The following is a 21,802-nucleotide window of genomic DNA, read 5'->3' as shown; positions in this document are numbered from 1 at the left end:
GAGCACACGCTGGACAGTTTCCTGTTATCACGAAAGCCTGGGGAAAGGGATTCATTCTATTCTTGGGAGAGTATCCCACTAGGGAAAGGGAGTTTGCAGCTCCCTCGCTGGAAAAGGAAGAAGCTTAGCATTGTTCTGCATCCTGCTCCTAAGCTGATCCGCACCGAAGCTCTGTACTTAACGCAGGGTTGTCTTTCATTTGCAGGCTGTGCCTTCCTAACATACTGCGAAAGGGAGTCTGCCCTGAAGGCCCAGAGCGCGCTGCATGAACAGAAGACACTGCCAGGGGTGAGTCCAGATTGCTGTTTTCATCTGCACTGGGTTGTATATTATATTCCCATTCGGGGGTAGGATGATTAATGACTGTTGTTGCTCGGATGAGTCCATATTTGCATCAAGCTAATAAAATCAAGGTGCCACAATCCAGCTTAGACGTTTCCAGACATACCAAACCCCAGCTGCTTGTTATACCCAGAAGCCCGCAATAGAATATAACCCATTTGGGGCTGGATTCTGCCACCCTTTGAGAAAGGAGCTTTAGGGCTGTGCCTTCTGATTGGTACATGGACGTGTGTATGAGGTAACACCTCCACTTCCCCCCCCCTCAACAAAGCAAGTCATGACGGCAAAAAGAAACGGATTGAATTATTGAGTTATCACAGACTGAAAACATATTCCTGATGACAAAGTGGTTTGACTCAATTGCTTTAGTATTCAAGCAGCTGTAGCAGATTGGAAAGGCAGTGAGACAAGGAGAAAAAAGAGAGAGAGAGAAGAGAAGAACATGAGATAATGAGGAAAATTATTCACATGAGCAAGATCTAAGGTTCAGACAACACAAGCAGAACTAAAAATAGAAACATCACTCTGAGGGGAAGACCTGCCCCGCAGGGACGGATTGAGACAGGTCCTTGGGTTTCTCAGGCCAGTGGTAAGGGGTGGGCGGTGGGAGATATGGGTGTAGTTGATGTACAGGGACAGGAAGCAACACAGTACAGATCTGATTGCAGCTGGAGGGAGCATCTCTGCCTGCTCTGTCTCATGTGGATAAAGGATCAAGGACTCAGGAGGGAGAGGGAGATGCGTCCATAAAGGTTAGGGGGGCAAAGGGTATGTGTGGAATGAAAAGGCTGTGAGGAAAGGTTTGCCCATAAGTCTAGTTTTGAACAAGGCCCTGCATGACTTTAAATCTACCCCTGTATGCAAGTTGGGAGTTGCTATCACTATACTCAAGTTACTCTCAACTGCTGAGAAATTGTTGCGTCTCCTGATATTCCCATGGTCCTATATCACTCTCTGCTTACTTATCTTTTCATCCCCTTAAGATGCCTACGCACTTACACATTTGGTGTGATCTTTGTCATAAAGGGCATGCTTTGTGTGTGTGCATTGTTCACCAAGAATACCTTCATACCTGGTGACAGCTCCACCAAACTAGTTCTTCTAAAAAATATGAGTGGCTCCGGTTGCATTGTTGCTACTAAGGGGTGATTCCTTCCTGTTTGTTTGGTTTTTTTAAATCCATGCCCTCTCTGTGCCTGGGCTGCCAACTAAAGAGTGGGTGTGCACACACTAACAAAAGGCAGATACTTAGCATAGGGATGTTTCAAATAACAGCTTCCTAGTTTATATTTTATTGAGCATGTTTTAGAGGCATACACCTGTGAAAACACAAGGATTTTCAAACCCAAATCCATAATTAAGTGGCTAAATGGGGGCTCTGATTCTCAAAAATGTTATTTATTTAGTGGAGCCGTTCACTAGGAGTTGTTGGACACTCAGGAATAGAAAAGCAGGCTACTTTACTCAGGCCCAGACTCATGTCATTCCCATGAGATCAAAGTCATGGCTCAGTGAGGCTGGTGTAAAACTGGAATAACTCTGCTGAAGTCCATGAGAGTTGCTGGGTGCTCGGCGCTTTTGAAAATCAGGTAAAAAATGATTTGCCTAAATATGGAGTTTGAGAGCCTTATTTTAGACACCCAGATTTGTAGTGGCCAAGGTATATGTCTGTCTGTTTTTATAAACAACATAGCTCTGAGGGTGAAATCCTGGCCCCATTGAAGTCAATGGCAAAGCTTGTGTTGTCTGCAACAGGAGTAGGAGTTTACCCTTAAGGTTTTATATCTGACTTTTTTATCAATTCAAATTCTGACCTCATTTGCAATACTCTAACTATATTGACTTCAGAAGAGTTATTCATGTTTAACACTGGCTGTAACAGTGAGCAGAATCTGACCCAGAGGGCAATGATGAAGGCTCTGTGCTGAAATAAGTGACCAGAATTTCAAATAGACTGAGCACCCATCAGAGCCCTTTGGCTTAATGCGAATTAGTCCTCTCAGGATCAAGCCCTTCTTTCTCCCACCCGACCTGGCTGCAGACATCAAGTTCCCGAACTCATCCTCTAGGTGATGTTTCTCTAGTTTGTTTCAGGGAACCAGTCTTTTTGATAAGCTCTCATGCCTGGGTATTGTTTTATGGCTCCTATGCAAGTAGCAGGGGAGTATTTATGACATATCTAACTGTGCTTGATGACATGCACCGGCAATATCAAGCATAGTTCATCACCATAAAATAAGAAGCACCCTTAGGTCAAGGGTCTAAGTCCTCTCTCACATGAGTTCACAAACAATATATATATAACACATCCCCTTCACCTGCTAGTTTCTGTGACACAAACAATACTACTGAGGAAGCATGAAAATAATTAACAAGCCAGGTATAGAAAGAGGAAAGTAATACATACAGTAGATCACTGAATCGAGGCTTTCCCCCCCAGTAAATTATACAGTACTTGCCCTTGTATTACTACTGCATGCATATTTGCTATTATAAAACACAGAACTGAGTCATTTGTAATAATATGCACATAAATGCAAATGTATGGAAATGATGAGACACCAGTATTTTGTGCATAGATCCAAGCTTCTGCCTCTCAGCTATGTATCACTGTGTTTTTAGTGGAGTAGTTACATGCACATATTTTACAGTAATTACTTTCTGGATATGCTTTGTAAGATGACAGAAATATGTTTCACATATTTTCTTGTTAGATGTGAGATATAAAGTCATCTTGTGGAATAATCAAAACACTTCTAAGCAGGTGTGTGTTGATTAATAAAGTCTTTATGGTACTACTTTTAGGGGAGAATTGTGATAAATATTTTGCAGGAAGTTGAACGTAATGTAAAATATCAAATTGCTTGTTGAATCTTCTTCAGCCGACTGCTTGGGACAGTTTGAAAGTGTCTCCTGCCTAAAGTGGAAGGACTGGGTGTGCGTGCGTGTGTGCATTAGAACACTATTGTGAGTGCCAGGCGATTCAAATTCTAACATTTACTTGTGATTGTTTATTTTACATATAATAGAATAGCTGAATGATGAAGTATATTAGTTCTTTAATAATTTATAGAAATGCTTTGATGTTGCAGTAATTACATTAAAGGTCACATATCAAAGGTAATTTGGGTGAGCAGCTGTGATGGTTTCTCAGAAGCAATCAATATTGCTGTCCGTGGTGCTGATTTCACCAAGGGGACTGCCAGATTAAAGGAGGCTTATTACCAGCCAGACAGACACAAGGGAAATCAAGAACAGATTGGAGAGATGCACTATTCTCTTTCCCCACCTATAATTAACACTGTTCACCATAATCTGTGCTAATCCTTCATGCTGGGAAAACCACTGGCATTTTTAGACATCTCAAAGGCAAATTAGGCAAGGCGGGGTGTTTTAATGGGAGGGGGATGGGAGAGAGTACAAAAAAAGTAAAAGTTGATTCCCCTTTGGGAATTCTGAGCCTGGTAAATCTCCCCATGATGAAAGTGCAATATCAGAAATGCAGTCCATAATCTAGGAGAAAGCAAAAATATGACCCCAACAACGGCAGTGCAGGGGACATGAGAATTATGTCCCTGCCCGTTCGGTTTAATATTATTTATTGGCCCCACAAAGCTCCATAAGAAATGAAATCAGGGAAATAAAATTGTTTTAAGTGTAGTCATTTTGATTACAAATTATAGTGAAGCCAACTTTTTCCCCTTTTCTTTCTTTCTGAGGCTAACGTCAGAGGATAATGCTGAGAAATGTAATTAGGCTATCGAGATCGACTTTTATTTATGACACAAATAAACTGAGCTCATGTATGATAAGCACAGTCGCATTTTTTCTCAGTTTCTTTGTGGTCTCTCAGACACAGGGACTGAATGGGCTGTTGGTTGCAGGGTGCTGCCTGTTTTGTATGAAATCAGAACTCACCAGCACGGCTCCAAAGAATAAAAATGAGTAGCTGGCAAACTGTTAACCTCCGAAATTTTAGCTGCCTTTCCAGACTTTGAAATCCGTCAAAAATTATTTTGTCGTCTTATTGAGAGGGGGGAAATAGTACTACAGCTGTATCATATTTCTCAGCAAGCTATAGAATTACTATTTGCTAGTGGCACCCAATATCTCTTATGCTGCCCAAACCAACATATGCCACCCTGTATTGCATCTAATTGAGTGTTTCTGTAAAAGAAAAGGAGAGTAAATATGTGTTGCAATAATATCAGCAAACAGGAGGGATGTCTAGGTGCTCTGAAGCTCCTTTAAAATTGGAAGGAAACAACAGCTATTGAATCCATAGGCCTGGTTCCTCTTTCATAATTTCCTAAAATTCTCATGCGTGTTACCAATCATGCCTTGATGAAATGCATGTGCATGTTACCAATCACGGCTCAGTGAAATTCATCATGTATAAGGAGTGAAATTCAGCCCTTCGTTACTGAAATCCTCACAACAGGGCTTATGCGAGACTCAAGTGGTGCATAGACCTCACAAGGGCCCTGTGCACAGGGCATGAATTTCACCCAGTCTAGTAGGCTGTGCTGTAATTTTACAATATTAATTCACTTTTTAACGCTTCAGTGGGTTTCCTAGAAGCTTATTAGGAAACCATAAAGTCACATATTGCCCTGCATACTGCGTTAAGCCAAAAGCTGGATTTAGATCCCCCCCCACACCCCCTCCGAAAAGTTTTCACTACCAATGTAAATTGTAATTTGGTCAGCAGTGGCAGGCTGGAAGGAGTCCATTGATTAAAGTAGCCCTCTGAACATACAAGCTGCTCACCATGCCCTTTAGATTGTGAAAGAAAACAAATTTAATTGTTCCCCTGGGAGAAACATGCCTGTTTCCAAAGTTAAAAAATGAAGATGAAAAGGAGCAAAAACAGATTTGAGGGAAGAGACTTGCAAACACTGAGCCTGTAGCAATTCTCCTTGAAATCTTTGGGCATCCACGTCATGGTTAAAAAAGATTCTTCCCCTCCCTCCCCCAGGCTGATCAGAAAGTCAAAGGCTTTTTGGATCTTACTTCAGGGAAAGGAGAGGTGTGGGGGAGTAAAGCCACTTTCCATTTACTAAAAACCCCTGTAGTTTGGCAGTGCTGTGCTATTCACCAGATGAGATGAAACACCTGGGTCCTATCTGCTTTGTAAACATTAAAGTTCCATTTCACTAGTTAAAGATTGGCTTCTGCAGCCCCACTCCTGCAACCACAGGAATACAAAGTAAACTCACTCTCTATGTTCCAGTCCAAAGAGCTTTGGAGGAAAAGGCTACAGTGTAAGTGTTGTGTCAGAACCAGTGTGTTTGTGTGCTGCCATCTCACCTCAGACCAGCACACTCATTGCATCTGTAGCTTCCGAATAGCTCCCTTTTAGATTTGCAAAATTCGAGAAATGAGATCTTGCTTGTCTTTGAGCTTTAGAGGAAATTAATATATACAAGAATATATAACATATATATATATATATATAGTTATATATTATTACATATGTGTTGTATATAATACACACACATACAATTTATATATATTATATTATACACACACACACATATCTACATGAAAATTAAAATTAAATTCCAAAGATTGTATTATCTCTTTTTTTTTTATTTGACACCTTTTCATTTGGATCTCAAAGGACAATTGCTGAGCAATTCAACAAAAGCTGTTGGACCTTCATTTGCTTTATGTGTTACTCAATGACAACTTTTCTCTTTCTGACATGTATGCCATAGGAGGATCAATCTAATTTTATGTACAACTGTAAAGATGAATGATAAGTAGAAAGGATTCAGGCAAGTACAAGCTGAATAAATTATAAAGGGCAAATGATGACAAGGCTGGGGATCCCAGGAGACAGTGATATGATAACAGAAACTAAAGACGAATTCATGATGGATGTAGTTAGCATGTACTGAGGCTGTTAATTCTTCAGGGTAGTTTTACAACTTTTTGTGATTGGAGCAATCAAAGTATTTCATTTTAAAGAGATGCTATATATTTTCACTTGTCTGCTGTGCATATTTGTATGTATGGCCTCATTTATATGCATAACAGTAAACTCCCATAGGCTAGTCAAGCTTACCTCCCATCAAAGGGTCCCTATTCTCCAAACCATAATGCCACTGTTTATGCATAAATAAATAGATAATGTGTAACAATTTGAGGCCAAACCTGGATCTCAGCAAAACCGTTTCCATTTTCTTAGCGGCACAGGAATCAAATCAGCTCGGGGACTCATCCAGTGAGAGGTTGGGTGCCCTCAGCTTCTGTCAAAGCCAGGCCTGGAGATTGAGTTAGGCTCTCAGATCCCTGGTGCGTGTGTGTGTGTGTGTGTGTCTGTCACACACACACACATTTTAAGATAGGTCCTATTTTGGGCTTAAGCTACTGAAAGAGAAGCTGATGCAACATCTAAGGTTGGAAACAAATCTGACCTCTTGGTTGCATTCCATACATGCTCTTATTTTACATCATCGTTTATTATTATTAAGAGAATTAACATGAAAATTCTTTTTTCACTCTAAAAAGTTTTCTCATTTCGATGAGCTACCTTCACCCTGACCTATGTTTGTACACACCAAGGCCTTGATTCTCTCCTCACTTGCACCAGTGTAAATCAGCAGTAATCTGACTGAGAGATCAGTGGAGCTACACGGTGTGGGAAAGAGGGAAATCAGCCCTGTATCTGTTGCTGTTAAAACGATGGTGAACCAGAGACCAAGACTTGCAGTGAGGACATAAAGCCTTACTAAGAATTCTACAACCAGGAGGTCTGATCCTGCAAAATGCTGAGCTTCCTCAAGACCTGCTGGGCCATATCATGCGGTCCTTACACTTTAATCAGGCAAGCTCCAGTTGAAGATCATGGGTGCTGAGGGCACTTGGTATCTTGGGGAAGTTGATATGCACCTTTCAGGGTCAGGCCTTTACTCAATAATGGGCCCATAACCCTAAGGCTGCCAATTGCAATACCCTAGAGTTTTAGCCATGACTCTTCTGTGGAGCATGCATTTTTCAAGGGAAAAGCAGGACCATCTGTATTAGTAAGCAATCATGCAATCATCTCTCAATAATAAAGAACAAGGGAGGAAAAATGCAGAGAACCTTGGATATTTTTCTCTCCCTGTGTATCTAGACAGATAGGTAATTCTGAGTAGCTGGAGGCATAGAGCCAAAATTGGCGGTCATTATTTTATTCTTAGTGTGAAATTTTCAAAAGCACCTATGTGACTTAGTCCCATTTTCAAAGGTGAACGTTGGAGTTTCAGTGAGACTTAAGTTACTTTTGAAAATGGGATTTAGGTTCCTAAATCACTTACGCCTTTTGAAGATTTTACCCTTAGGGCTTGTCTACACTTGAAATCCTGCAGTGGGTGCAGCTGTAATGCTCCAGTGAAGGCATTACCTATGTCAACAGGAGTGGTTCTCCCATTGGTATAGGTATGCCCACCTCCCCAAGAGGCAGTAGCTTGGTGTATCGGACAATTTTCCCATTGACTTAGCACCGTCTACACTGAGGGTTAGGTCAATTTAACTGCATCGTTCAGGTGTGGCTTTTTCACACTCCTGAGCAACATAGTTATAATTTTGTAGGCTAGCCCAGGCCTTTGTCTTTACTCTGGCAAAATCCCATTTGTGTAAACAGGTTCAAGGGAGTAACTTATTTTGTATTAAACACTCTCCCATCTGAGGCTGCAATTCAGCAAGGTAGTTAAACGTGTGACTGGCTTTGAGCATTGGAGCAGTACCTTTGAAGTCAATGGAATTACTCAGGTGCTCAAAGATAGGCATGTGTTTAAATACTTTGCTGAATCGGGGCCTTTTAGTGCTAATAGATAGTGTAATGTCCCATCATAGTCCTCCGGTTCAAAACAACTTCTAATGTGACTTGGCATAACATGACCTATATAATATCTATACTTAACTTCAGAGGCTCTTTTCTTCTTTTGGTGGGGGTGGGGGAGGAGAGGTGGGGAATGACTGGACTTGGATCTGTGCTATCAGTTCAGGCAAGTAGGTATCCGAAGTGACTTTGTTCTGCTGAGTAGCTGCAGTGCAAACCTTAAAGTGGCACTGCATGTACGAGCGGCTGCACTTGGCAGATTCCCAGCAATGTCAAAGCTTTCTGATTAGTTTCTGTAAGTACAAGGACAAAATTAAGCCTAACCTATTTTTCAAAGAAGAAATGTGCCTTTTTCTCTTTAATGGAAACGTGCTTGTATCTTGTTTCCCATACTTCCCCCCTCCCCCTTTAAAAGTCTAGTCTTATTAATGTATATTTTAAAAAGCATTTTTGAACTCGGGTGAATTTTGTGCGTTGAATTCTGACCTTGGATACACACTCCAAATCAGCTCCTTGGTGGTATGAGAATGAAGTCAAATTCCTTCCTTGCCCCATTATGCATGGGAAGCTAAACCCCCATAAGCCTTTGCTGCTTCTGTCTGCTTTCCACCACTGTTAATTTGTTCTTCAGCATGCCACCTGGATGGTGGTGTTGCATATTTGTTTCCTGGCCAGGCACTGGCAAAACAAATTTTGTCCAGCTGTAACAAAGCTCTTCCAAGCTGATGCTCAGGTTGTTGCTTAACTCGCGTATTGATGTGCTGGGTTTATTTATGCCTTGTTCTGTGCATGGCTTGATCAACTCTGCTCTGCAGCTATGAAACCATTTCTGGTAAATTGGTGTATTTTAAAACATGTTGGGATCAGCTTCTGATGTCCCTTACACTGCCCCAGTTTGTTCAATGGAATCATTCCTGACTTACATTAGAATAAGCGAGATTGGAATCAGGTAAATTCTTCGTACTTTTTTGTTGTTGTTGTTAAAGTAACTTTGTTGAGTAACAATAGCCCCAAAATTTAGGGTTTAGTATGTAGATAGTATTTCACAAAAACTAATATCGATAGAGTTTTTAAATGTTAGATTAAAAAAAAACGAACAAAAAGATCTCAATTATATCATTGTAAAACTGGCGTGAGATCAGAATCAAGGCCATTGATACTTATATGTATATAGACAGACACATCTGTCTATCTAATATTCACAAACTACTCACCTTTTCTTTAAGCCACTTCCTAACTATCCCTTTCCCACCGATCCTTTGTTGTTTGCTGTTGAGTTGTCCACTCCAACCCCATCCCTGCCAATGATGTCAGCCTTCTTCAACCATTTGTTACATTTCCCTGCTTCCCTTTTGCACTTATAGGAGCTCCCCAACATCCACAAGGGCCACTTCAGTGTCCTCCTTCACAACTCCTCCTTAATACTCACCTTTGGACACTGGCTAAGCACCTGGCAGTCTGTGACCATTGCTCGCCTGGCTAGCCAGCATTTTCACATCCTTTCCATATGCTCCCTTCTCCCCCCATCTGTTTGTTATATTCGCTGGTTGTCTCTTCTCTTATACTTAGATTATAATTTGTCAGGGTAGGGACCATTTTGTTGCAAGTTTGTGTAGTACCTTGCACGGTGATCCATGATTGTGATCCATAGACATTACTGTAAAATAAATAATATACAATGAGATAAATCATATAAAATGAGGGAAACTGGAAAGTTCCACCCTACAATCCAGATCTGAACATCTTCAAAGGGATCTTTCAAATCTGGAGCTTTGGTTTGGGTCCCTCTGTATTTCTGGTATTAAGCTTTAAACATTTTCCCTCAGTGCTGTGAACCCAAACACCAGAGACTAGAGCTAATGCCTTCGAAGTGAGTCTGTCCAACCTCATCCCATTGTCCCTGTTGAGTGAAGTGCAACAGTTAAACAAACTCAGATCGGGTATATTTACGATTATTTCAGTTTGGATAATCTAATGTGATGTTCATTATGCAGCTAAGAAATATGGTTTTCAATAGAGTGGGCCTAATTCTGCGCTCTGTTTACTTGATGTAAACCCAGAGACATTTAATTGCCTTAAGTCAGATTTACATTGCTGTAACTCCGGTCAGAATCAGATAGGCTTATCCTGGCAGTGTCCCTTTAAGATGCCCTGAAAAGCCACCTCCCTTCAGTAGGGCTTGCGCTTTAGAGAGTCAGCTAGGGGAACTGGAAGGTCATTTATTTCTTTTCCTGGACCAAGGCTGTGCTGTTGAACATACTTGCTTTGGGGAATCCATTGCTGTTTGAGCATCTCTTTACTCTCCAGCACGGAAAGCCTGACTGACAACTCAAGTTACTCCCTGGGTCTTGGCCTTGCTGCTGATTCTCTGGACAGCACTCCAGTCAGACTCCCTCATAATACCCGTCTTTCCCATTCTTAGCCGCTCAGGGCCACATTCGTGCTCTCAGTGGACACTGATGTAAACCCAGAATGATCCCAGTGGATTTACACAAGTGCTGGAATTTGTCTTTTTGTTTTAAAGCTCCATAGCTTTCATTTATCTTTGTTTCTTCCCTTTCTTTGCAATATGTACTCTGTTTCCCTCCTCCCCTCCACAGACCCCCGCAGCAGCGCGCTGTATTGTCGGGCAATCTTCACCAACGTAATCACATTTGGGCCCAGTGTTTTTCCTACAGACCCTGGAGTGCACAGTGCTTAGGCCTCCATTATTAGTTTACACAATAAATGAAGCCCATTAGAAGAGGATAATCAGGGCTCCGAGAAGGCCACCTCACTCGTTATCCGAGGAGGTTATGTTAAGCCTCTGTAGTTATTAATCAAACTTTCCCGTGCAGATAGCTGAAGATTAAGAGCCACATTTATCCTCTTTATTCCTCATTCTTTTGCATTGATGTGCAAACACTCTTTATTATCGTTATTGTTATTATTATTCACGGCCTGGCCAGTTGGCCACAACTGCTTCTCTGGTGTCCTTTGAAGTCTAGGCCTATCCAGAATGGTGTGGTGATGGAGTCGAGCCACTGGAGGGCTCTCCGGTTAGATTCTGAGAGGAATTACTGGGTGTCCTAGAAAGTCTCTGCTGGCCATGCCTGCATTGCTATATCTTACCCAGAAGGCATCTCTCCTGAGTCGAAGCCCATTTTATTTGGTGAATGAGATTCAGAGCTAGTGTAAAACGGCTGCAACTCCCCCCACATCAGTTACACCCACTGACACCAAATCTGAATTTGGCCCCCAGGCTGGGAGGAGGCGTTGCTGCTCTACCTTGTCCTGCCCTTACGGACCTGCTCGATGACTCCTTTGGGCACAAGATTTAGGGAATAAAAGCTCCTGGTTGTGAATAAAATCTGATCCTTGTTGGGTCCTCCCAGCAGGGCCGAAGGAGGATGACTAACAAATCGAGCTGGTTAGAAAATGGGAAGCATTTTTTGGTGAACATTTTCAAAAGAAACTGTCTCAGCCATGTCACTTGTGGAATTTGTGCATCCTCTTAAGTTGCCTCCTTGGGTAGGTTCCAAGTTCCGCCCTAGGGCAAAACATGGGGAAGGGAAAGTGTGGTAGTAAACCACTGGCCAATCCAGCCTGAGAGAAAGGATTGTCCTGTGGGCTAAGGCAGTGGCTCTCAGCCTTTTCAGACCACTGTACCCCTTTCAGGAGTCTGGTTTGTTTTGCGTACCCCCAAGTTTCACTTCATTTAAAAACTATTTGCTTACAAAATCAGACACAAAATACAAAAGTGTCCCAGCACACTATTACTGAAAAATTAGTGACTTTCTCATTTTACCATATACAGGAGCGCCTCACTTAACATTGTAGTTATGTTCCTGAAAAATGCGACTTTAAGCAAAACAATGTTAAGCTAATCCAATTTACCCATAACAATTAATGTAAATGAGGGGGTTAAGTTCCAGGGAAATTTTTTTCACCAGACAAAAGACTATACACACACACACACACACACACACACACACACACACACTGAGTTTTAAACAAACAATTTAATACTGGTACACAGTGATGATGATTGTGAAGCTTGGTGGAGGTGGAGGAGTCAGAGGGTGGGATATTTCCCAGGGAATGCCTTACTGCTAAATGAACTAGCAATTGACTGAGCCCTCAAGGGTTAACTCTCACAACACAGTAGAAGGCAGCAGGAAAGGAGAGAGGGCAGACAGAGACACACACCCTGTGTGAGAGAGAAAATATGCACATTTCCCTTTAAGTAGCTGACCCCAGGCTTCAGTACACTGCCTTGTTCATTAAATCAGCTTGCTGAGACCTGAGACCCGCAGCTACTGCCTAGAAGCTCCCTCCCTCCATTGTGTGTCCCTCCCTGCTCTATGGAAGGTGGGGTAAGGGGGCACAGGAGCAGGGGGGAGGGGGAGACATCCTGACATTAGCCCCCCTTTCCCACCCGCCCCCGTACAGCAAGCAGGAGTCTCTGGGAGCAGCTCCAAGGCAGAGGGCAGGAGCAGCACATGGCAGTGGGCGGAGGGACCACTGCTGCACAGGGAATTTAGGGGAGTGGGGGGCTGATTGATAGGGGGGCTGCTGGTCCACCCTGGTTCCAACCACCCACCAGCTGGCTGCAACGGGCTGTTCTTCCTGCAAGCAGCAGACAAAACAGGCGGCTGCCAAATGGCGTCAGAAGGGAGCATTTCACAACTTTAAACGAGCATGTTGCCTAATTGGTCAGCAACTTAACATCAAAACAATGTTAACCGGGACGACTTTAAGTGAGGAGTTCCTGTAATTATAAAATAAATCAATTGGAATATAAATATTGTACTTGCATTTCAGTGAATAGTGTATAGAGTTTGTACTGACATCACTAGTGCTTTTTATCTAGCCTGTTGTAAAAGTAGGCAAATAATTGTTGTACCCCCAGAAGATCTCAATGTACCCCCAGGGGTATGTGTACCCATGGTTGAAAATCACTGGGCTAAGGCACTAAACTACCACTACGAGAGCTGGGTTCAATTCCTGCCACAGATGTCTTGTATGACGGTGGGCAAGTCATTTCATCTCTCTGTGCCTTGGTTCCCTGACTGTAAAATGGGGATATATATAATCTTCCTCCCTTGCACCCTTTGTCTGCCATGTTGATTTTGATTGTAGTCCTTCAGGGCCAGGACTGTCTCTCACTCTGTGTTTGTACAACACCTAGAATGGACGGACCATGATCTCAGTTGAGGTTTCTAGACGATATCATGGTATAAAAAAAATAAAAATGGTTGGTGGGGCGCACCTTTCCCTGAACATAAGGTGAAGTCTCAGGGTGATGTTTGCCGTTCAGAAAGGAGCTCTGTCTCCTTTCCCTTCCCCATGACAGATCTGAAAATAAATAAATAAGGTAAGAGTGACATTCTTAGTATTACTTTAAAAAAAAAAGAGAGAAGGAGAATTTCTTGTAGACTCCTACTACACTTCCATACACTGTATTTGACATCTGTAATAAAACTCGGGTCAGATATATCTTTCAATAAAAAGAGGCATCCCACAAACAACTCTGCACTAGTACTAGGGTCATGTCAAGAATAATAAAGAGAACTATTGTCACTGCATTCAGCCTCCTGCTTTGTACTGTTCCCTCCACCCCTCCCTTTCTGCTCCTCTCCCAGACATCATGCAAGATGTTTATCGGGTTCTTCTGCATCTTGCCAAGGGGCAGGGAGCGGAGGCTGGTTAGCAGCGGTGAGGGCTTGTCAATGTCGTTCTGCTTGCTACCTTCTTCAGCAGCCCCAGGTGAAGAAAAATATGGGGAGGTGGATTGCTTTGTTGGGTCACCTCTGTCCTTTCTCCCTGTTTGGCTGGATGGTTGTGGGGGGGGAGGAGGCATCTTCCAGGTGGAATCTGGCTTCTCCTAACGTTGCTCTCTCTAGAGATGCTATGTTTTTGTTTTCTGTGATTGAATTTGACAGTGATGGGGTAACATGGCATTATCCTGTACTAGGAATAATGTGAACAGGGGCTACTCTGCCAATCTGTCTCGCTCCTGACCACGTTTCTTGCTATTCCATCCCTGTGGCCCTTTACGCAGATCTGCCAATTCAACTTGATCCTGACCTGCTTCACTTCCTGCTATTCCAGTCTCGTGGCCTGGCTTACATTATTTATTATTACTGTGCATTATTTGTATTGCATTAGCATTAAGTAGCAGGGCCCCGTTGTGCTAAACACTGTAAACACACACCGCACAAAGACAGCCGACTTAGCTCTTTTCTGCATAACGCCTCGGTGGCAGACGTGCATGCTGCTCTGCCCAGGCACCTCTGACCTGGCCTGCACGCTCTCTGCTATTCTCCTCACGCTCTTTGCGCTGCACACATCTAGCAACACCCTGCCTTTACCCCACACGCCGGTACTCTCGTTTTGGAACTCTGCCCGCAGCAATGCCAGTGCACCTGAGTCCTGAACTTCGGCTCCCTTTGCTAATCGATACCTTTTGCTATTCTGGTCCTTGAGTGTGTCTCGAGCATAGGCTTTCAATCACACCAAGTTCTGTATTGTGTGATCTAGACAAATGGAAGCTGGGAGGGGGAGACCAGCAAACTCATTTTCACTTGTGATCCAAGGCAGGCTTTGAAGCCAGGTTACCATAGGTGAAGGGCTCATGCTCTCGCTTCCTTAACGTCTGCCAAGTAGCTTCTGCTGCTGCTTATTGAATCTTCCCTGTCCTGAGTGATTGTATTTTTTTTTTTGCTGTAGGTGAAAAATTGACATCACGTCCCGTCAGGGTTGCAGTACTTGCTCTCCTCCGTCTGAAACATGGTTACACTTGCTGGCTCACACATCCAGAATTCAGCCGCTTCCGTTTGATGCCTCACACCTGTATATATTTTTTCCCCTTTTCCTTTCAATTTCCAAAGCCTAGTGACATTTGTTGCTGTATTTCAGGTGCTGGCGCAGATCAAAGTCCTCACAGGATCAAACAATCTGCCGTGTGCAATCCATACGGTAACAAACAAGGTCTTTCACTGACAGAAACGCACTGCTCTGCTGCATTTTCAGCAGCCTATCAGGCTTGACTCAGAGGAAGCTTTTGATTCCACAAGGAAACTTTCTCTCTCGCCCTCCCCTTCAGAGAAGGCAGAGGATGCTCTCTTTGGATGCAGGGAACAGGGAGAATACTTTTTTGCTCAGTGACTTTGGAGAGAGACTTTTGTTAATACAGCCGTGCAACTGGTTTGCGCGGAAGCTGTGGACATTATTTTATAGAGGATGGGGAGGGGAGAAGTGTATCTAGTGGTTAGGAGCAGGAGACTAGGAGTCCAGTATCTTGCCTTCTGTTCTCAGCTGCTGCGATGGTTTGTTCTGTGAGCTTGGTCCACGTCACTTCTTATCTCGTTTCCTCCATTTCCCTATCTAGAAAATGGATCCTGAGCTGAATTGAACTGGATCCTGAGCTAGGCAGGCAGAGTAGCCTTTGCCAGCTCAGAGGGGGAATGGGCGGGGCCAGGATTTGAACCTGGGATCTGCGCCTGGCAGAACAGAGCTGGCTAAGTAACAAGTTTTTGTTTGATTTGCAACTCTTTTCTCTATTTTACTCCCTCCCTCCTTATATTTACCACGGAAGAAATTTTAAAAAGGAAAAAAAACGAGTGAGATTCCCTCCCCCAGTATTTCAAACCAAAAATGTCATTTGTTCATTATTTTGTCACAATTTTTTTGCCAAATGCTAATTTTTTGTGTGTGCCTCTTCATGTGCATACGCACAAAGATTAGCATTAAACCCCCTATATTCATCATAAAAATTGTGACCAGCTTTCTTGTTGACAACTAAGTGCAGCCATGTTACAATTTAATAGACGAGGCCTTAAGTCTATTGTTCCTGAACCTATGCTGATTTATACTGATATACTTCAAGTGACTATTGAGATCACTTATGTTGCTTGAGTTTATCGCTGGTGTAGGTGAAATCGAAGTCAAGTACATTACTTCTAGAAGGAAAATTAGAGATAAAAATGCACCCCCAATCCTCACTCCTGCAGTGTTTGGTTATGTGTTCAAGGAACTAGAGTTTTTGGTGGAAGAGTCTTGTGAATTTCATTTCCGTATCAGCTCTAGTATTCACAGGTATTTGGCACCTTGTCTTTGAAGGTGGAAAAATAAGGCTCCAAATTCATGCTATCTATCACATTGGCCACATGGTCAGCAGATTTGGGGAGACAGTACCATTTCCCATTGGCTTTGCTAACACCCATGGATCACTCTGTTGAGATCTTGTCCCCATGCTCTCTTCTGCAAGGTTCCATGCAGAGTAAATAACTCCCCTTCTGCCTGCTAGATAATATTTATTCTCTTTCATTTTGACTAAAGGGAAGAAGAGCGGTTTTCTGCATTAATGGATCTTCAATATTTCTAGGCTCCGAGTCTTATAATCAACATTCGCTCATCTTCTGACGGGTAGCGGGGGAGGGATGCTGTCCTCAACTGATTTTAATTCCTTCAATTCATTCAGGCCCTTATTTTTCCAGGAAACTTCACTGGGGATTAAATTTATCTTCCCCAAGAAGGCCCCCTCCTCCCATTGCAAGAAGCTGAGGCAGGAACAGTCGCAAATTATGATAAAAATCATTAAAATAATTGTGCATTAGTGCCCTTGGCTCAAGGAGACCAAACTTCCACTGGGGAATAAATTGGTTAAATTAAATGAATCTTGATAGTGACTTTGGCATGGGAGACTGCATGTGGTAGGCAGGAGATTGAGGGGAGATTTGACAGCAGATGAGCCCCAAAAAGTTTATCAAGATTTAAAAAATGCTTTGTAAGCCATTCATTGGAAAACTCTTTCAGATAATAATATCAGACAGTTGTCGAGCATCAAATGGTCACAGTTAGAGCTGGTCAAAACCCAGGAAACCAGTTTTATAAGAAATCCCATTATTGTTAATGTTTCACAGGGATAGAAATGAACCTTTTTTTCCCCATAACACTTCAATCACCTTTTTGTTGTTCTTGTTAAAATATGTATCAAAGTTGTGTTCCAAAGCATATTTGGCCAGCTCCAATCAAAAGATGCTGTCTAAATTATGACCCAGATTCTCTGAGCCAGCTGAGCAGTGCTTGGTACCCATTCAGAGAGGCCGAATGAGATCTCACCTACACCTCTTCATGCAAAACCTTTGTGTTTGGTAGAGGTCTCCTATCCATGTGGTGAAGCTCAATGCTGCCTAGCTGGTGAGATTTGATGACTTAATGGCATGAAGCAGTGTGGGTGCATGGATGGAAAACAAGCTTTTTCTCGAGCTTGGATCAAAACAGAATTTCAGAGAGGGAGCAGTTCCTCCTGAAACAAGGTGAAGTGTATCCTCAAGAGTTTTGTATAGTGGCTCTGTAGATTAGTCATTTAGAAAAGGCTCTTTTTAGTGCAGAAAAACCATCTTAGTCACTACCAGAAAAAAAATAAAGGGTAGTTTGGGCTTTTGACAGTAGGAAAGAGAGTTGGTAAGAAGTTGACAGTGTGAAGAAGAGACAGCTTGCACCAGGCAGTCAGGGCTCACTACTCCCTGATGGAACGGGATTTTCAAAAGTGCCCCCTTCCAGGCAAACTAAATAGTGGTCAGCTTGTCAAAAGTGCTCCATCCCCAGCTGCTCCCATTGTGACAACATGCGGAGCTGTTTCGAAATCCTGGCCACTCACTTTGAGGCCTAGATAGGAGGAACAGAGCTCTTCTGAAAATCTGGCCCGTGCTGTCCCTGGGAGTGTGGCCTAGAAGATAGCATGCTGTTCTGACACTCAGAAGAGTTGGGCTCTACTCCTGGATCAGCCAATGGGTGACCTTGGGTAAGTCATTTCATTTTCTGTGCCTTAGTTTCCCTATCTTTAAATGGGGATAATGGTACTTACCACCCTTTGCAAAGCTATCTAAGAGCTAGATATTGTTGTTAGTGATTTAAAAAAAAATCACTATCACCATGCACAAGAAGGCTCATGCATTCTGCTTTGCCACTCCACGGTGGTCAGATCCTGCTACTGAGCAAACACCAATCGACTTCCACCCCTTTCTTTTTAAAACACCAAATAATATATCTAAAAAGCTAATTTGTCACAGCCAGATCTGAAGTGTAGGATATTCATGGGAACAAGCCAAAGGCCTTCACCCTGGCTTTCCAGCCTACTTTGATGCAATTCTAATCTGATTATTAAACTTGTAGCAGGCACCATGCCGGCAGAAACTGTTTTTTACTGGGGGATTTGCTTTTTGGTTGATGTATGTGTTCCCTGTCATAAATACTCACCTGAGAAGCAAAGGTTATTTGGTGGCTGCTTAGCTGCTTCACTTTATGAAATGAAACTCAGGGCCAGGGAGTGGGATCAGCAGCAGAAGAATACAGGGGGTTGTACAATAGGAGGATCAGTTGGCTAGGATTGAAGCAGTCCTGATGTTTTCTGTCTGGTTATTTTCTCTGTTTCCCTAAGTGCTTTTAGCTCTAATAAAAGGTGTTGGCTTCACAGGCCCAGAAACGGGAAGTACTAAGTTTTTTCACAGGAGAGGTATGGTCCTGGCTGGTGGCAGTAGGAGCTACTATCCACAATAGCTTGACCCTATTCTGGAGCAGTCCAGCTCTGGGAGTGAGAAATAAGAGTTGATTTCCCAAGGCCCATTCAATCCTTGTCTCTCTGATACAGGAGATCAAACTAGTTCTAATGATGTCTTCTGGTCTCAAACCCTGTGACTCTATGCTGTGGATGCATGCTCACTAGGATCTGGACATAGGGTGCCAGATTATATCATTAATGCCACCAGACAGCTTTCAGATAGGGAAGATATTAGGGCATATTTGCCCAGAGCTAGAATTCTCTACCCTATCTTACTCATTATCAGTGCCAGTGCTGATGAGGAAGTTGCCAGCTAACTTAATTTTACCCTATGTCAAATTCTTCTCTGTTACAGGGGGACAATTGTCATAGACTTCAGCATGCGTGTGACTGAAGAGGAGACTTAGGCCATTAATTTACGGCACTGACTCCCAGCATTATTATACTGTGATTACATATGTGACCCACTCTGCATTTATGAGACCGGCAGATTAGTTTCGGTTCCTTGGCCAAGTTAGGACAAAAAAGTGGCTTTTAAAACAAAGACATAGTGAACTTTGTAGGTGGAGCTAGCTGAAAACATTTTGACATCACTTTTTTTCCCCATAAAAAAAAAATGCTGCTTTGTGGAAAACGAAATGTTTCTTAAAATCATGTTGGTTCCAATGAAATTTTTATCAGGAAGTTCTCTCCCCAGGATGACATTTTCCATCCAAATGGGGGAGAACCTCTCTACTGCCTGATTTGGAGTGAGCTGGTATGAAAAACTCAGCTTTGAATCAGGCAGAGTGGGGACTTTCTAGGCATTGTCCTGTCCACTAGGCTACAGAGGAAGTCCCCTGTACTTTTTCTCTGTTTCCATTGAAAAAAAAAATAAAAATAGAAAAGTCTCATTTGTGGAACAAAAACAAATTTTGAAACCTCACTCCTTTGTAAAGCAAAACTTTTGCTTTCCAGCCAGCCTTATTTACAGGGAGATGTCTGTTGTCTATCAGATTGGGGCTAGTATGCCAATTACATTGTACTAATGTGGTTTGCTCGTGTGCCATATACATGAGCTGTTCAACGTTAGGAGAAAAGCACAAAGAATCTAGCTGTCCTTCCATGACTCTAGGTTGGGAACACTGCTGTTAATGGATATCTGGCAATAACCAGCTGCTAAACCTAAACCTCTCTTCTCTGTGGTCTAAGTGGGCCATATATGGCTTTCAAGCTACACGAGAAACTCCCTCTTCTTTGAAGTGAAGGCTGTATTTAACTCCAGAAGAAGAAGGTAGAATCCTATTTCACACTTCTCAGTATAGGATGATCTTTATATTAGAGCTGAATCTGCCCCCTAATGATATTAGAAACCAGAAGTAACTTCACTGATTGCAGTGAAGTTCCACCAGTGTAAAACGGATCAGAATCAGACCCTCATGCTATTAGCCTATATACTCTGAGGACTTAATATTACGATGCTCACGTGTGCTCCTCACTCTCTTTATTAAACTATTTATCTGAGAGAACTTCATATTTTCTTTTAGGATAAACTGGAGATAATACAATGTGCTTGTTTTAATTTGCAAGGTTAACTGATCTAATTATCTGTGTGTGTTTATTTAAATCCTTTCGAGCACTATGCAATTGCAGGTGGCTGCTTCGTATTCCACCAACAGGAAATCTCTTAAAATGAGATGATATAGCTCAGCGGGTCTTCTCATATAGAGGATTTTCTAATAATGTGTGAATTTATTAACAGCCAAAGATAAATAGAGGGTTTATTTACATTAAACAAATTCATGAGGAACTCCCCCACCCCCCAACCATAGCCTTACACTGATGTTATAAGAATTATCCCAATGTAATAGAAAACTTGTAGTTAAGCCATGGGGGTTTGGTTCCCAGCTCTGCCATAGACTGTCTATGTGATGTTGGGCAAGTCACTTAATCTCGCTAGGGTTGGTTTCCATCCAAAATGTTTTACTGGTGTAGCTATGTCATTTGGGGTGGGAGTTTTTACTAACATAGTTATACTGGTGAAAGCTCTAGAGTGGATAATTCAGTTATACCAGTGTGGCTTGTTTTACCTCCCCAACAGGAATAAGATATTCCCATAGGAGAACTTTTGTACCAGTTTAACTGCAATCCAAAACGGGGGAATCAGCTACTTTAACTATACCAGTATAGTTAAAGCAGGAAAACTTTCTTATGTAGACAGGCCTTAGCAATCAAAGTCCCCTTTTCAAAAGGAGCCCAAGTGTATTTGAAAGTGAACAGGACTTAGGTTTATAAGTGCTTAAATCACTTTTGAAAAGGGAACTTTAGTATTTTGGAAAACATTGCCTCTCTGCCTCTGTTCCTCACACATACAGTGGAGCTAGCCAGGGTTACAGTGTGGTGTAATGGCAGAGCACTAGGATCCAGAAAAGCTTGGTTCTGTTCTTGGTTCTGCTACTGCTGGGTTACCCTGGGCAAGTCACTCCACCTCTCTGTAAAATGGGGATAATTATACCGACATGACAATTATAAAGCTCTTTGAGATCCACCAATGAGGAGCACTGCATAAGAGCTAGGTATTCAGGGCCGGCTCCAGTATTTTTGCCGCCTCAAGCGGCGGGAAAAAAAAGAAGAAGCTGCGATTGGTGGTACTTCGGCGGCAGCTCTACTGCTGCCGCCTCATTGTTCGGTGGCAATTCAGCAGCAGGTCCTTCCCTCCGAGAGGGACTGAGGGACCCACCGCCAAAGAGCGCTGGTGCCTGGAGCCGGCTCTGTAGGTGGTGGTGGTATTATTATTATTATATTAATATTGTTTTTTCCACCGTTGTCAGTCTTGTCTAAAGAACTTGTGGTCCATCTTTAACTATGTTTGCATAATACTTAGCACTGTTGGTGCTTCTAGGTGCTTCCATAATACAAATGACGATAATTTCAGAGGTTTCTTGGATAAACCTGAATCTGCTGTTTTATTGAAGGTATCCAGCACCTTGTGCTTATGTGAGATGATGAATAACTTCTACAAGGGAGCTGTATGTTTGTGTATATGTAACTAACTGGTTAATGGAGAAGGAGCTGGTAGGTGGTATTCAAGACTGTGTAGCACG

At 42.6% G+C, this 21,802-nt stretch overlaps 1 protein-coding gene across 10 annotated transcripts in view; it reads left to right on the top strand.

Moving 5' to 3' along the window:
• The window catches only part of CELF4 (CUGBP Elav-like family member 4), an 860,161-nt gene that overhangs the window by 103,095 nt on the left and 735,264 nt on the right, over window positions 1-21,802 (top strand). For all 10 annotated transcript variants that reach the window (XM_045021207.1, XM_045021203.1, XM_045021206.1 and 7 more), the window contains exon 2: window positions 206-288. In XM_045021207.1, coding sequence (XP_044877142.1) covers window positions 206-288 — 83 coding nt within the window. The remainder of the gene's footprint in view (window positions 1-205; window positions 289-21,802) is intronic.

The sequence above is a fragment of the Mauremys mutica genome, chromosome 6 (genome assembly GCF_020497125.1).
Source record: "Mauremys mutica isolate MM-2020 ecotype Southern chromosome 6, ASM2049712v1, whole genome shotgun sequence".
In the NCBI taxonomy this organism is placed as follows: Eukaryota; Metazoa; Chordata; order Testudines; family Geoemydidae; genus Mauremys; species Mauremys mutica.
The sequence above is the reverse complement of the archived record's forward strand: the minus strand, read 5'-3'. Positions and strand labels throughout refer to the sequence as shown.